The sequence below is a fragment of the Heptranchias perlo genome, chromosome 6, assembly GCF_035084215.1.
Source record: "Heptranchias perlo isolate sHepPer1 chromosome 6, sHepPer1.hap1, whole genome shotgun sequence".
NCBI classification, from domain to species: Eukaryota; Metazoa; Chordata; class Chondrichthyes; order Hexanchiformes; family Hexanchidae; genus Heptranchias; species Heptranchias perlo.
Genome location: NC_090330.1, coordinates 19,682,556 through 19,697,188, shown reverse-complemented (window position 1 = coordinate 19,697,188; position 14,633 = coordinate 19,682,556). Strand labels below are relative to the sequence as shown.

Genomic DNA, 14,633 nt, shown 5'->3' with positions numbered 1-14,633 from the left:
TTTAAGGTTGAAATCATTATATGTAATATGACATGAACTGTTTTTGTTGTTAGCTTAACTGATTCAAAAGTATCAAATTATATGTGGCTACAGTATATTCATCAGCACATTGTACACTACAGTAATAAGGGAGCTGATTAGATAGAGCATGACGCACTAACCGAATGGCTTAGTCATTCTGCTACTTCATACTATAACTTGCATTGTAATTATTAGTAAAATGACTTGTTGAACCACTTTGAAGCATTCAGAGTACTTGGAATGTGTGATCCTATCAGAGATTAGTGTTCACTTGTCAGCCATTCTGAACATGTATAATCTGCTAATAACTACTGAATAAAAGGCTATTGTACTCCACCACACAGGTGGGCTGATTATCCACCAATAGGCTTGCCACACAGCCTAACTATCACTTTATCCACATAACTCCATTCCAGGCCTACAATAGAACAATGGCTGGAATTTGTGGTAATAGTGAGCTCGATGTCCTTTGACATCTCAGAATAAGCAGTCCTGTATTATCTTCTCAATGCACAGTAAAGTGAGTAGAAATCCATGCTGAACCTGAGCAGCCCACTGTTGATATATATATTTTTTTACAAACTCCCAAAATGCCTTCATGCCATTAAAAAAATGTATTCTAAATATAATTTATTTGCAAGACTTTTTTTCTAGTGGGATCAAAATCAGAAAGCAAAGAGTTTACATACAGGCATTGCCAGCCTATGCTGTTTTCCTCTGTCTGCTGATTTTGCGATTACTATTACACAAACGCCATGTAGGTTCCTCACCTCAGTTCCTATTTTTATTCAGATAGATCTCAAGTTTAAATCTTTATTTGAAAGTAGAAAGTATAGGACACTGCAGCTTTACACAGTGAATAAATATAAATGATAAAGTAAAATGGTTGGTAACCAGAGGACACAGATTTACGGTAATTGGCAAAAGGACTAGAAGTGAGATGAGGAGAATTTTTTTTTTTTTTTACAGTGAGTAGTTATGATCTGGAACGCACTGCCTGAAAGGGTGATGGAAGCAGATTCAATAGTAACTTTCAAAAGGGAATTGGATAAATACTTGAAGGTGAAAAATTTGCAGGGCTATGGGGAAAGGGCAGGGGAGTGGGACTGGAATTGGATAGCTCTACCAAAGAGCTGGCACAAGCATGCTGGGCTGAATGGCCTCCTTCTGTGCTGTATTATTCTATGATTCTATACTGAGAGGTGTAGTTGGGAGGGGTTAGGGGTTGAGAAAGTTTCAAAAAACTGAAGTGATAAATAGTGATACAGCCAAAGCAAAAGCATGTCTGAGACTCCACATCACTGACATACATCTTCATCTTTTTTTTCCCTCTGTAAATTATATTTTTGAAGGGAAACCTCTCTTCTACTCAGAAACAAAATGCCCTTGCTTATAGCTAATATGATACAGAGAAGGCAGGAGAAAGACATGACGATCTGTCACTTCTCATGTATCAGATTAGCAATTTTTTTAAAAAGACATGAGATAATGGACTTAAAAGAAAAGCTTGCCTGTTTTTTCTGTCTTACTACATGGTTTTGATCTTTGGTGAAGTGGCTGGAAGCCTTTGGGTTTTTTTTTTGCAAATCATGGCTGATGCAAAGATTTATCACAGTTGACAAGGGATTCAAGCCATAATTAGGTTTTCCTACCTTCAGTGTCATGTCATCTGAGCAAGATGCTAGCAGCATGCCAGATGGGTCCCATTTGATTGCATTTACTTCATTCTGAAATGTAAAAGTAGTGCAAATGAGTATTGCTAATATAAACAGTAAACAATCTGTTGTGTCGACATTCTCCTGAAGTGAGCACTTTGCTATCATTTCATCTTCAAAATCCATTGGACAGTACATGAACTTGGGCTGCAGTAACACAATCTTTTGGGGTAGAATGTTTCTTGAATCTTTAGTTCTTTCTGTTGTGATCTTTTTCCCTTCCTTCTTTCTGATTTCTTAAGGGTGCATTTTTCTCCCTATTATTTTTTTCAAGACAATTTTCCAATTCTTTTTTCATCTGCTACGGCATTCTTATGTTCTCTCTCTACCATTACCTCTGATGTTTTTATTGCAATTCTTCTTTGGTTATAGTATGTTGTACACGGTATAATATAGTTGGTGCATTGCACTAGTGAATAAGAGTTATTGAACGGCTGGGTTTGTGGAAGATCCTGGAGACCGATTCAATGGAAAGTATGGTGTTAGTGTGTACGGTTTTATTTTCCTGTTCTGTACATTGCTCCTTAATTTCCAATAGCTTCTTTATTTCACTTTCATTTGCTTTTAATTTATCTCCTTCCTGACCCACAAGTCCCAATTATCTGTGTTTGCACATTCAAAGTTCAAATCCAGCCATAGAAGAAATGGAGGTCATCAATTCTGTTCCAGTTGATAGCACAAACAGCTCAAGCAAATAGTTGGGAAGAATGATCAATTAAAAAGTTGAGTGTTCCTCTAGGTCAATCTCATTAGTAACCATGATCTCCCTCGCAGAATAGCAGTAACAGTGACCCCCTCAGGCTACAGCTTGAAGGTTTGAGTCCCAGAGCTGCCTGATATTCAGATCTACCAATTAACCTGTTTTCTACTAGGTCATTTGCTGCAATGTCGTAGAGTATTATAAGAGAGATGTCAACATTGCACAAATCCTAGGTGTAAGATTTCAGTCAAGAGTTAGCCACCTAATGGATGTATTGCCTCATGTCAAAACCATATTGAAATGGTGGTAAAGATTCTGTTGTGCTTGCTCCTGGTGCACGCTGGATACATACATCAGAAAATTGCACACTCCCAGCCTCTGATTTTACAATCATTAAAGTTAAGGAAGGGAAAATCATAGACATGATAATCTGTACAGGTCAAAATCACATTCCAAAAACAAAGCTGAATCACAACAGCTTGAGAGAGAACATTGGTACCATCAGCTCACACCAACAGCCAGTGAGGGTACTTTCAGTGGCGTGGCCCTGAAGCGCACAATTTCCTGATATGAGCTCCATGCACCTGCCCCGAGCAGATGCAACAGAGTTTTTTCCCCATGGTTGAAAGCAGCAAGTTACATCCGTCACATGGTTAGTAGGGGACAGTCTGCCTGTGCTTTAACCATGTTTACTGTCCTGTTACCAACGATTTGGCTGCTGTATGTTTCACCAGCCAATTGGTCAACCTATCAGAAATCACCCTTGTTAAGATGGTACCACGTGGGGAAGCATTGTCATTCAACTGCACTGCCAGTGGCATCATACCCTCAACTTTTATGCCATAAAGGTAATTCCTTAGTCTTTCACATACACATCCCCTCTCAAAAAAACTATTTTATATATATAAGCAACTGGTTTTAACATCTCCTTATTAACTGCTGGAACAGCAATTACATTTGTACTAGATCAAATATTTATGTGGCCAACACACTGAAAAAGAAATAGTAATTTTTATTCAGAAGATTCACACGATTCTTTGATGATGAAAGTTACTTCCAGTTCATGAAAAGATTTTTTGTCTATATTATGTCTGACATATTTACTTTGTGTTCTGTCACAAGTATGTATGTTCATGTTAACATAAAACATTTCTACCACACATAGAATCAAATAGAGTCGTAAGTATTCCTTCTGACAGTAACTTCCTGTACAAAATTATCCAATGCCAACAAAATACATAATACAGTACTTTTAAGGCTACATAGTTTAGGCACTGCACAAAATACCTTTCACATTCACTCAAACTGTAACTTACTGTATGCCCTTGGAATGTTTTGACTGGCCGGTCACAGCCAAGCCTGCACACGTGAATGCACATGTCAGTGCTGCAGGATGCAAACGTAGTGTTGTTCTGCCAATCTACATCCAAGGCAGGAGCTGTGAAAATAGCAAACTAAAAATAAGCAAGGAATTCTAAGCATTGAAGAACTGTATCAACATCACAAAACAAAATCAATGGGTTAGATTTTCAAATTGCTACCTGCACGTAAAACCAGCGCTGTGGATCGACCGCTTGTTAGAGAAACAACAACTTGTATTCGTATAGTGCTCTTAACATAAGAAAACGTCCCCAAGGTGGCAAACAAAAGCATAATCAGACAAAAATGGTCGCCGAGCCAAAGAAGAAGATATTAGGAGGGGTGACTAAAAGCTTGGTCAAAGAGGTGGGTTTTAAGGAAGATCTTGAAGGAGGAGAGGGACGTGGAGAGACAGGAAGGTTGTGGGAGGGGGTTCCAAAGCTTAGCGCTTAGATGGCTAAAGGCGCGGCCGCCAATGATGGGGCGAAGGAAGCGGAGGATATACAACAGGCCAGAGTCTGAGGAATGCAGAGTACGCAGAGGGTTGTAGAACTGGAAAAAGTTACAGAGATAAGGAGCGACAAGACCATGAAGACATTTAAACACAAGAATGAGAATTTTAAATTTAAGGCGTGGGGGACTGGAAGCCAATGTAGGTCAGCAAGCACGTGACTGATGATGAACAGGACTTGGTGTTGGATAGGAGATATGCAGCACAGTTTTGGATGAGCTGAAGTTTATGGAGAATGGGAGGCCGCCAGGACAGCATTGGAATAGTTGAGTCTGGAGTTGACAAAAGGCATGGATGAGGGTTCCAGCAACAGACAGGCTGGGAAAGGGGTGGATTTTCCATGCTTCAATCCCCCTCTGCTGTTCTGTTGTTACCATTTACACCTCCTCTGGGCCCATCTTTTGTTTCCTAACTTCTCCTATTACCACCCCCTTTTGCCATGCATCCTCATCCCCTTTGTCATTTAATCACTCCTGCCCACCACCCCATCATAGACTTTCCCCTTTGTTCTCCCCTCCCCCCAACCCCACACTTTTCCCTGACTCTGTACTTGCTTAAAAACTGTTAATCTCTAACATCTTCCAGTTCCGATGAAAGGTCATCAACTTGAAACATTAACTCTGGTTCTCTCATTTTCTATTTTTATCTCAAATTTCCAGTATACGCAGTATTTTGCATTTCTTTTCTATTATTGTAGTCAATTTTTTCCTGAAGTTGTTCAATGATCTAACATTTCTTAGGATCATAAATTGATTAATCTAACTGCCTGAAAGCTCTGTTCATATTCAAAAGTATAGCATGACACTGTGTCATGGACGAAGATTTTTTAAAAGTTTAAACTGGACAGATTTTGAATTTCCCACTATCCCTAAGGTAATTTATTGCTCTGACTATTAAAACACTTTTGATATTTCTAGGCCCCCACTTCTGCCAGCAAAAAGCAACTATGTATTCTTCATGCAGGAGTACATTGTAGTGGGGGGCAAATGAGGTGGAACTGGCACGAATTTTGACAGGTGGCATTATCCTGCTAGCCCTGCCTTTACAGGCATTTCAATGTAATAATAAAGAGGCAAAGGCAGGTCCCGCCCCCAATTCCCCCCTGCCTACCCAGATTATATGAATTCGGTGGTGCTAAAAGGTGGAAATTTTGAGGCGTTATTATCCGAAGACACTTAATGAACCAGAATGAAGTAGATTACAGACACAAAGATTTAGTAGTAGATAATTAAAATGAACAGACAGGCACACAGATACAGACACCAAAAGTTTTTAAAAAAAATATAAAAGTTAATTTTTCCCATTTACTGCACAGAAGCTGCCAGCAGGTTAGTTGGAGTTAGTTTGAAACAGTTTGAATATAATATAGTCTTATGATATAGGTAACTTTTCATCATCACCAAAGCAAACCTCAGAGCTGAAGCCATGATACCCCCTTCCTACCCTGACCCCTGATGAGCGTTGGAATTGGCAAAAAGTGGCAACTCTAGTCTCTTGGATCTTCTCTTCTCACTACTCCCATTCCCAACATGCTGTTCTTGAACTGGAAAGACAAACTTGTCATTCACTCTCAGTTCTTCAAAAGGATTCCAATACTGCCCAAACCAAAAAATGAAAGTCTTCTCTCTCTGCTGGCTATGAGGGTTCTACGTGAGTTAAATTTGGACAACCTTAACTTAGTTCCTAATTGTCAGAGGCCTACAACTACAACTTGCATTTATATAGTACCTTTAATGTAATAAAACATCCCAAGGCACTTCACAGGAGCGTTCTCAAACAAAATTTGACACCAAGCCACATAAAGAGATTTTAGGACAGGTGACTAAAAGCTTGGTTAAAGAGGTGGGTTTTAAGGAGCATTTTAAAAGGAGGAGAGAGAGGTGGAGAGGTTTAGGGAGGGAATTCCAGAGCTTATGGCCTAGGCAACTGAAGGCACAGCCGCCAATGGTGCAGCGATTAAAATTGGGGAAGCGCAAGAGGCAAGAATTGAAGGAGCGCAGAGATCTTGGAGGGTTGTAGGGCTGGAGGAGGCTACAGAGATAGGGAGGGGTGAGGCCATGGAGGAATTTGAAAACAAGAATGAGAATTTTAAAATTGAAACATTCCCTGACTGGGAGCCAATGTAGGTCAGCGAGCACAGAGGTGATGGGTGAACTGGACTTGGTGCGAGTTAGGATATAGGCAGAAGAGTTTAGGATGAGCCCAAGTTTGTGGAGGGTGGAAAACGGGAGGCCAGCCAGGAGAGTATTATAATAGTCAAGTCTAGAGGTGACAAAGACATGGATGAGCGTCTCAGCAACAGATGAGCTGAGACAGGGGTGGAGACAGGCGATGTTACAGAGCTGGAAGTAGGCGGTCATGATGATGGAGTGGATATGGGGTTAGAAGCTCATCTCAGGGTCAAATAGGATGCCAAGGTTGTGAACAGTTTGGTTCAGCCTCAGACAGTGGCCAGGAAGAGGGAGGGAGTCGGTGGCTAGGGAATGGAGTTTGTGGCGGGGACCGAAGACAATGGCTTCGGTCTCCCCAATATTTAGGAGGAGGAAATTTTTGCTCATGTTGGACAAGCAGCATGAACAAATCAGAGACAGTGGAGAAGTCGAGAGAGGTGGTGGTCAGGTAGAACTGGATGTTGTCAGCGTACACGTGGAACCTGACGTCGTGTTTTCGGATGATGTCGCCAAGGGGCAGCATACAGATGAGAAATATGAGGGGGCTAAGGATAGATCCTTGGAGGTAACAGTGCAGGAGTGGGAAGTGAATCCATTGCGAGTGATTCTCTGGCTACGACTGGATAGATAAGAATGGAACCAGGCGAGCGCAGTCCCGCCCAGCCGGATGATGGAGGAGATGTTCGAGGAGGATGGTGTGGTCAACAGGCAGGTCGAGAAGGATGAGGAGGGATAGTTTACCACGGTGACAGTCACATAGGATGTCATTTGTGACTTTGATAAGGGCTGTTTAAATACTGCGGCAGGGGCGGAAATGTGATCGGAGGGATTCAAACTGGGAATTGTGGGAAAGATGGGCACGTATTTTGGAGGCGACAACACGTTCAAGGACTTGAGAGGAAAGGGAGGTTGCAGACGGAGCGGTAGTTTGCAAGGACAGAGGGATCAAGGGTGGGTTTTTTGAGGAGGGGGGCGATGACGGCAAATTTGAAGGGGAGGGAGACAGTACCTGAGGAGAAGTAACTGTTAACAATATCAGCTAACACCACCAAACTGCCCCTAATTTAGTAATTTCACTCTAGAGAAAACTGGTGCAGGAAATGAAAACCTCACACTTTTGCAGTAAACAGTGCTTTTCCAATGGACATCGTTGGGGGAGAGTAAAGCGAACTCTTTGCTATATCTGATCTTATAGTGCTTGATACGTTCACAGTTGTCTGAAATTGAAACATGTTCATTTCCCAGCACTAACATGTCTGACTTTGATGAGCAAAAACAGTTTTTTTTAAAACTCAGTACATGTGCAAAGTACAAAACAATTTGAATAGGTTCCAAATGAAATCTAAGATACACTTGAAAAGAAACATCAGCCCTGTAATTTAGAAATGAGTAATCAGTTCTTGGTTTGAATTGCGGGTTTTCTTTGGATTTTTTTTGAAAAATCACGCAGAGAAAGTTTTATTATTGGTGCTTTCTTGAGAAATCTCAAATGTGTGTTTTCTAGGAACATTAACTCAAAATGTTTAGACATACATCACATAAAAAAAGTTTACTTTTTCAAATTTATAGCACAAAGCAAGTACCAATGTATGAAACTACTTTCTTCTTTTCCACTTGAAAATCTAGTAGTATGGTTACAAGGAATTGGACATTGCCTTTTATAAAAGAAAACAAAGGCTTGGATTTATATAACACCTTATTACACCTCTCAGAAATGTCCCAAACTGCTGAATTAGCTTTGAAATGAAGGGACTGTAGGCAAATGCAGCAAACAACAATGAGATAAATGCCCAGTTAAATCTATTTTTGATGATGTTAGTTGAGGGAAGAATTTTGACCAGGGCATTTGGAGAACTTCCTACGTTTCAAATAGTGCCATGATATCTTTAATGTCCACCTGAACCTGTGGAACAGACAGACGGAACCTCTGTTTAACATCTCATCGGAGGGACAGATAGAATAGGGGATTAAGTGCTCATTGAATTTTTATGGAAGAGACTTTCCGCTCTGGCATTCTCGGTGCATTACAGTAGCGGACATTGGGAAATTACACAATAACAGCCCGAAGTAGCCAATCTCTTCTTATGGTCCAACACATTACCATTGTGGAACTCTTAATGTACTGGTAGACTGGATCACTGGTAGACCGAAAACATTTATTGCATAATTTTGTTACCCAATAGAGACAGTTGTGCTCACTCTAGAACCATGGATTTTTATCAATTTCTGTCTGCCAATTAAATCCCTCTTTTACAATAATCTAATTACCTGTAACATTATGAAAACTTCAAATACCAGACATTCCATTTAAGCAGCTCATGTGCCATTTGCCTATTTATAGCTCCTGCACATTCTTGCAAATATTCAGTCAAGTTAGACTGTTTCAAATTAGGCATCCGCAACAATTTGGTTTTTAACAGTTTTTAATTTCTTGCGTTGAGACATCGGGGTGAAAATTCTGCACACTCCAGAAGTGCTTATTGCAAAGTTGCAAACTTCGAGGGCTCAGTTGGCTCAGCATGGACTTGAACCATAGAGACCAAGAAACTCCAAAGTTCAATCTTGGACTGTGCTGAGATTCCAGATGAGGCAGGTTTTGGGTACTTTAATTGGCCGTAGTGCCCCTTGGCTGGTTTGGGGGGGTGGTAATCAATCAGAGTTTTATCTCCGAGCACTCCACACAGACCTGTGCTGGAAAGAGTATGTGGAATGGACATCCAGTGAAGACAGGATCAGGCTTGGTTCATTGTAATGTGCAGTGCTTCGGGATATTTCTGAGATATCTGACAAGGCGTTATATAAAGTCTGCATTTTTTTGTCTTTCCAGAAGAATCATTTGTGTCTAAGTTAAGAATGAACTCAAGAGACTTGATAAACAAACACTGAATTGAAAGGAAAGGTATTTCTGGAGAACTGGCCTAACCAGTCTTTTACATGCAATTGATCATGGCTTGTGTACTTTTACCCTTGAAGACAACGTAAAAAACGTATGTAATGCTAAATAAGTCATCAATTTTCACAAATGAATAGAATTAAGATTATGCTGAACTCAGCTTGAAATGTTAACTTAGCAGAAGCAACTGGAATGAAAAAGAACAAATTTCTGCAACCAGTTAAATAAACAGTTCCCAAATTATCTAAATCATTTAAAATAAAGAACTGGCCCTATTATGGAGATCATATTCACGTAATTATTCAGCAATCATTTAGTCAAGTTCATATAAGTTAGCAATTTAACTCAAAGATGCCTTAAAAGATGGCTGGTATAGGAATTGGAAATGAACCCAACGCCTTTCCGACTTGGGCAATCAAACATGTGAATTATAGAGTTGAAGGACCATCATCATCACTGCAAATTAGCACAGTAAACCTCTTAGCAATGTCTATATACTTGCAACCTGAATGAAGTCATCGTTGATACTATAATGTCATCCATGGTACCAAGCAACTCTCCACTTTAAAAACAAATCTGAAGAAAAAAAATAGCACTGCCAGGATGAACTTTCCTGGCAGGCAAAGCAGAGGTTCTAAAACAGGCCGCTCAGAGCAGTTTGATCCAGGAGCTCACTGAACAGTGACAGCACCCCTTTGATAGAATTATATAGAATCTATGTAATTCTTATGTAACCCCCAGTAAAAATCTGCCTACACTACAACATTCTCAATGCTTAATGGCTATCAAAATACATTACACGGTTCCTTTTTACCTGAGTGAAAGGGAAATTGCTGTTTGGCTTCGCCTGTATGAGCGTCCCAAATTATTGTTGTCTGAAAAGAAAATGAAATTCTTAGTCTCAGAGAAAAATATGACGGACTGGAAGAGAGTAGTTTTCCCTTTTACACAGAGCGAAAAAAAAAGATGCCAACTAGCAATCAGTTGTGTTGCTCCTTTTTAAAAAAAAATGCATTGTATTCTTCAATGATGATAATCAATTGGAGATGCAATGCCCTGATGTGAAAGGATGGGTTCATGTCCATGATCCTCCACACCACTGAGTTCCCAATCTCCCTTGCATCAGCAAGGGGAAGAGCCAAGTAGTGGCCAGGTGCTTCTGCACAAGCTGGGATTGGCAGTGGTGGGGCATGGAGGGAATAAAAGAATAATTATCACTGAGCTGCTGACATTCATCTCTCCTTAGCCAAGTCACAGAACCACTGGTAGAGGCCTGGGAACTAGTTGCCTTCTCGCTGTAGTTGGCGTATAGCCAAGACAGACTGAGAAAATAACTAGAAAAAAGTAGAAGGAGGGTCATACACTCCGAGGGGGGAGAAAAAAGTTAAATCTTACATAAAGGTCCGATATTTGCTTTTCTGCAAACCATTACTGCAATTCATTCTTACCTTATCAACACCTGCACTGAGAATATAGTTTCCCTTCTTGTTCCATTTTAAAGCAAAGATGGGTCCTTTATGTTGTCCTAGGGTGCTTGCGAGGTTGCCTGTAAAACATTCAAGTTTATAGGAAAAATTCTATAGCAATCTGACATTTTAAAGATATATATATTTCACCTCATGACTTACCATCCTTTGTCCATATTCTTGCAAATCCATCATATGATCCTGTAGCCAACAGTGTTCCATCGCTCTGGAAAAAACAATCATGGTAGTAGTCTTCCACCACTAATATAATGATTTTGTTCTTGTGACAAGAACAACAACTTGCATTTAATAAAATACCGTTAACATAATAAACAATGCAAAGCATTTCTCAGAATGGAAAACAAATGCCTACAATAGTAGGGGAATTAGCGAGGGAGACTGAAGACATGGTCGAAGAGGTGGGTTTTGAGGAGGTTTTTGAAATTGGAGGGTGGTAGCAAGATGTAGAGTTTTAGGGAGAATATTCTAGATATAAGAGCAGGACAGCAGAAAGCCCTGCTACCAGAGGGAGGGGAAGATGCAAAGGAGGCCAGAGTTGGAAGAGTAGAGGGTATGCATTGGCACATAGGGCTGGAGGAGATTGCGGAGATACAGCAGGCAAAGCCATGGAGGCGGTATCTGTAAGAAGGCGAGGATTTTGAATTCAATATGTTAGGGAACTGGGGGCTAAATAAGGTCAGAGAAGACAAGAGTGATAGACCAGTGTGAGATAGGATGTGGATGGTGCAGTTTTGGATGAGTTGGAATTTATATAGTGTGGAACTCAACACACCAGCAAGAAAAAAAACTGGGGGATCTTGAGACTGTAGGTGACTAAGGTGTGGGTGAGGCTAAAAGTGAGGTTGGGGAAATCGGTGGAAACAGACAGTTTCAGTGACAGATATGGCATAGCATTTGAATCTCATCTGAAGGTTGGGTTTAGCTTGATTGGAGCTGGGGAGGGGGTGGAATCGGGCTAGAGTGTGGGGTTTTGGTGGGAGCGGAATAGGATGGCTTTGGTCTTTCCAATGTTAGGTTGACCATTAATACTGCAAAATTTAGCACTGGATAAAGTGGAGTGAGAGGCCTGGCACTGCATAAAGTGGAGCAGGAAATCTGATAGTGAATAAAGTAGAGGGGTAGACCAAATATTGGATAAAGTGAAGCAGGAGACCTGATGCTAGATAAAATGGAAAGGTATTCCAAGAACTGGATAAAGTGGAACAGGAGATCAGGTACTGGATAATGTGTAATAGGAGACCAGGTATAGTAGAAAGTGGAATAGGAGACCAGCCATAACAATGCAAGTACAGTACTCAACCTCTAGTCACTGCAACGCGGCTCACTTCAGAAAATCAACCCTAAAATGTCAAAATGTCCCACTATCCCCGTGAAGTGCTATTTCCCCACATAGCTAGGTGCATGTGAACCGGAATCCTATGAAATGGGCCATAATTCAGATTGATTTTGATTTGGATCTTGATTCAGAGTTCTTGTCAACAGTGCTCACATCACTTTAACTAATCCCATACCAATGATACCATTAGCATCTCCATCGCAGTCTCTAGTGCTGGAAACATGCCCAATTACATCATAATTGCAGCTGTGCGGAGCGGGTGTGGATTGTAGCAAGCGTACTCACAACAGCAATGTGTAGAACAGCCATGAATTTCACCTTCTTAAGCAGGGAAAAATTCATTTAACACAGTAATCTATATTAACATTGATGCACTAATCGAAATTTGCCAGCAGCTTGCTCTGACTCATCACCGTGAGATTAGAGTAGACACAGCTGTTATTTTCTCACATACTTCTTCAAAGTGCCCTTGGACTTCACCGGCAAAGTTTATGCAAGGAAATCCCTCCAGCATTTAAGCATTGATAACAGATCCCAAAGGTATGAAAGAATAAGTAACTGGAGACAAACTACTGACTCTGAGAAACATTTAATTTTTTAACCAATGAAGCCAAGCTACAAATTCAATTTTAGAAATACATTTTGTAGCTAATAATGATTGGGAGATCTCCTTGTAAAGAGGGAGCTTTAGGGGAACACTGTTACAAGAGTTATAGCATTAGAAGAGTTATAGCTGGTTATTAAATTTGCACCGCATGGGGCATTACATGAATGTTGTATTCCATAGTGGGATGCAAGGGTTGGTCGAAGAAATGTAAGAGCAAATCTTGCCAAAGCGAGACATTTTCAGTGATGGTCTTTTTCAACACAGAATAATACTGTGCACTATTTTGTAACTCATTAACTTACAACGGCTACTTATTTGAGAGCTTTATATCGGCATCCTAATGAGATTAAGGTGTGTACTTTTGAAAATTGAAGTTTGAGTTAATGGTTAATAGATTTCAATTAGAAGGAGTCACAGAAGGGTTACTAATTGGTTTTACAACCATAGAAACTTACATTCCAGTCGAGTGATGTAACATCCTTATTGCTAGGAACATCTTGCCCGCCTTCTCTGATACAATGCCTTAGTACTAGTTGAGTAGGGCCACTGTTGCTGTTTTCATTAAGGTTCCATATCCTTGCAGTTGAGTCTCCAGAACTACGAACAGAAAAATGTACTTGTTAAAGTTTCTCTTATACCCTTTTTATAATCAGTTGCTTCTAATTTTGAGACTTAGCACTTCTAAAACAGCGACAATTCACATGTAAATTATAAAGTCTCCCAATATATAACAGATTGGGAAATTGAGCTCTCTATGGCTAAATGTTGTTACACCACTAGGTGGCATGGTGGTGCCGCAAGTGATTGATCACAGGTTCAGTGCTCCCAATTTTGATCACCTTGCTGTGGTGTCACCAGTGCATACCATTGGCAGAAAAATTATACCACAGTAAGTACTGTCCACATTATGATGAATTTTTAAATGATTCATAATTATTCCATGTTTGAAATTACTATGCCAATTTTTCTGTTTTAGATTATTCATTGGTTTTAACATTTGGTTAACATTGGTTTAACACTGGTTTCCTATTTATTATTCTTATACATTTATAGTAAAAGACAAATCACTTTGGGCATTTGTTGGACAAACACTGTGCCCAATGGGTACCTGTTATGTATTCTCTAAACTCTTCTCCATGAAAATTCCAATTAATGGCTGACATTTTTACACAATGAGCCTGCTACATTATTTCCAGTAATTTCGATTGAAAGCATATTAGCATTGTTGAAGGTCTTGCTCACATATGCCAATACTGTCAAAATAACTTGACAAAACATTTCATGACTTTAGTTTTCCAATTTTCTGCTTTTATCCATTTTAAAAGTGTTATTAAATGCATTAAAATTAAAAATTTGTCATGTTTTGTACTTTATTTGTGCAAAATGTTTAATTGGTTGCCATTCTCTGAAACTGTTAATTCAACACTAACCTTCAAGCACTTTTAAGTATGTTATTCCTACCTTGATGAGCAATAGTATATAAATTAATATGTGAGGTTACAAAAACTACAAGCCTCAGCATATCCCATAAAAATGAGACGGCTGTTCTGAAGCTCAGCATTTTACCCCCATTGTTCTTCAGTTGATTTCTCTCCATTATAGCAACACAAGCAACTTTGAGCACGCACAGGTATTTTTAACTGATAATATCACTTGTGCACAATATTTGCATTAATTTAGTGACCTAGAAATTCAATCGTGCCTGAAAATGGGCGCGCAGGGGGAGGGTTGCTCGCTGCATGTGTCTGTTCATGTGGGAGTAGCGGCAACTTGAAATTTGTTTAGGGAAGTCATTATAATGAGCCAGACGTGCAGCCAGCTCTGGTTATTGGC

General features: G+C 40.0%; 2 protein-coding genes across 3 annotated transcripts in view; one reads left to right on the top strand and one right to left on the bottom strand.

The window, feature by feature from the left end:
- LOC137322797 (F-box-like/WD repeat-containing protein TBL1X) overlaps positions 1–14,633 on the bottom strand; it is a 298,855-nt gene that overhangs the window by 10,766 nt on the left and 273,456 nt on the right. For both annotated transcript variants that reach the window (XM_067985867.1, XM_067985868.1), the window contains 6 exons: positions 13,256–13,397; positions 10,999–11,062; positions 10,819–10,916; positions 10,185–10,245; positions 3,753–3,874; positions 1,674–1,748 (listed from right to left, as the gene is read on the bottom strand). In XM_067985867.1, the coding sequence (XP_067841968.1) occupies positions 1,674–1,748; positions 3,753–3,874; positions 10,185–10,245; positions 10,819–10,916; positions 10,999–11,062; positions 13,256–13,397 (562 nt within the window). The remainder of the gene's footprint in view (positions 1–1,673; positions 1,749–3,752; positions 3,875–10,184; positions 10,246–10,818; positions 10,917–10,998; positions 11,063–13,255; positions 13,398–14,633) is intronic.
- Positions 1–14,633, top strand: part of gpr143 (G protein-coupled receptor 143) — a 244,293-nt gene that overhangs the window by 78,242 nt on the left and 151,418 nt on the right. The gene's annotated exons all lie outside the window — the stretch shown is intronic.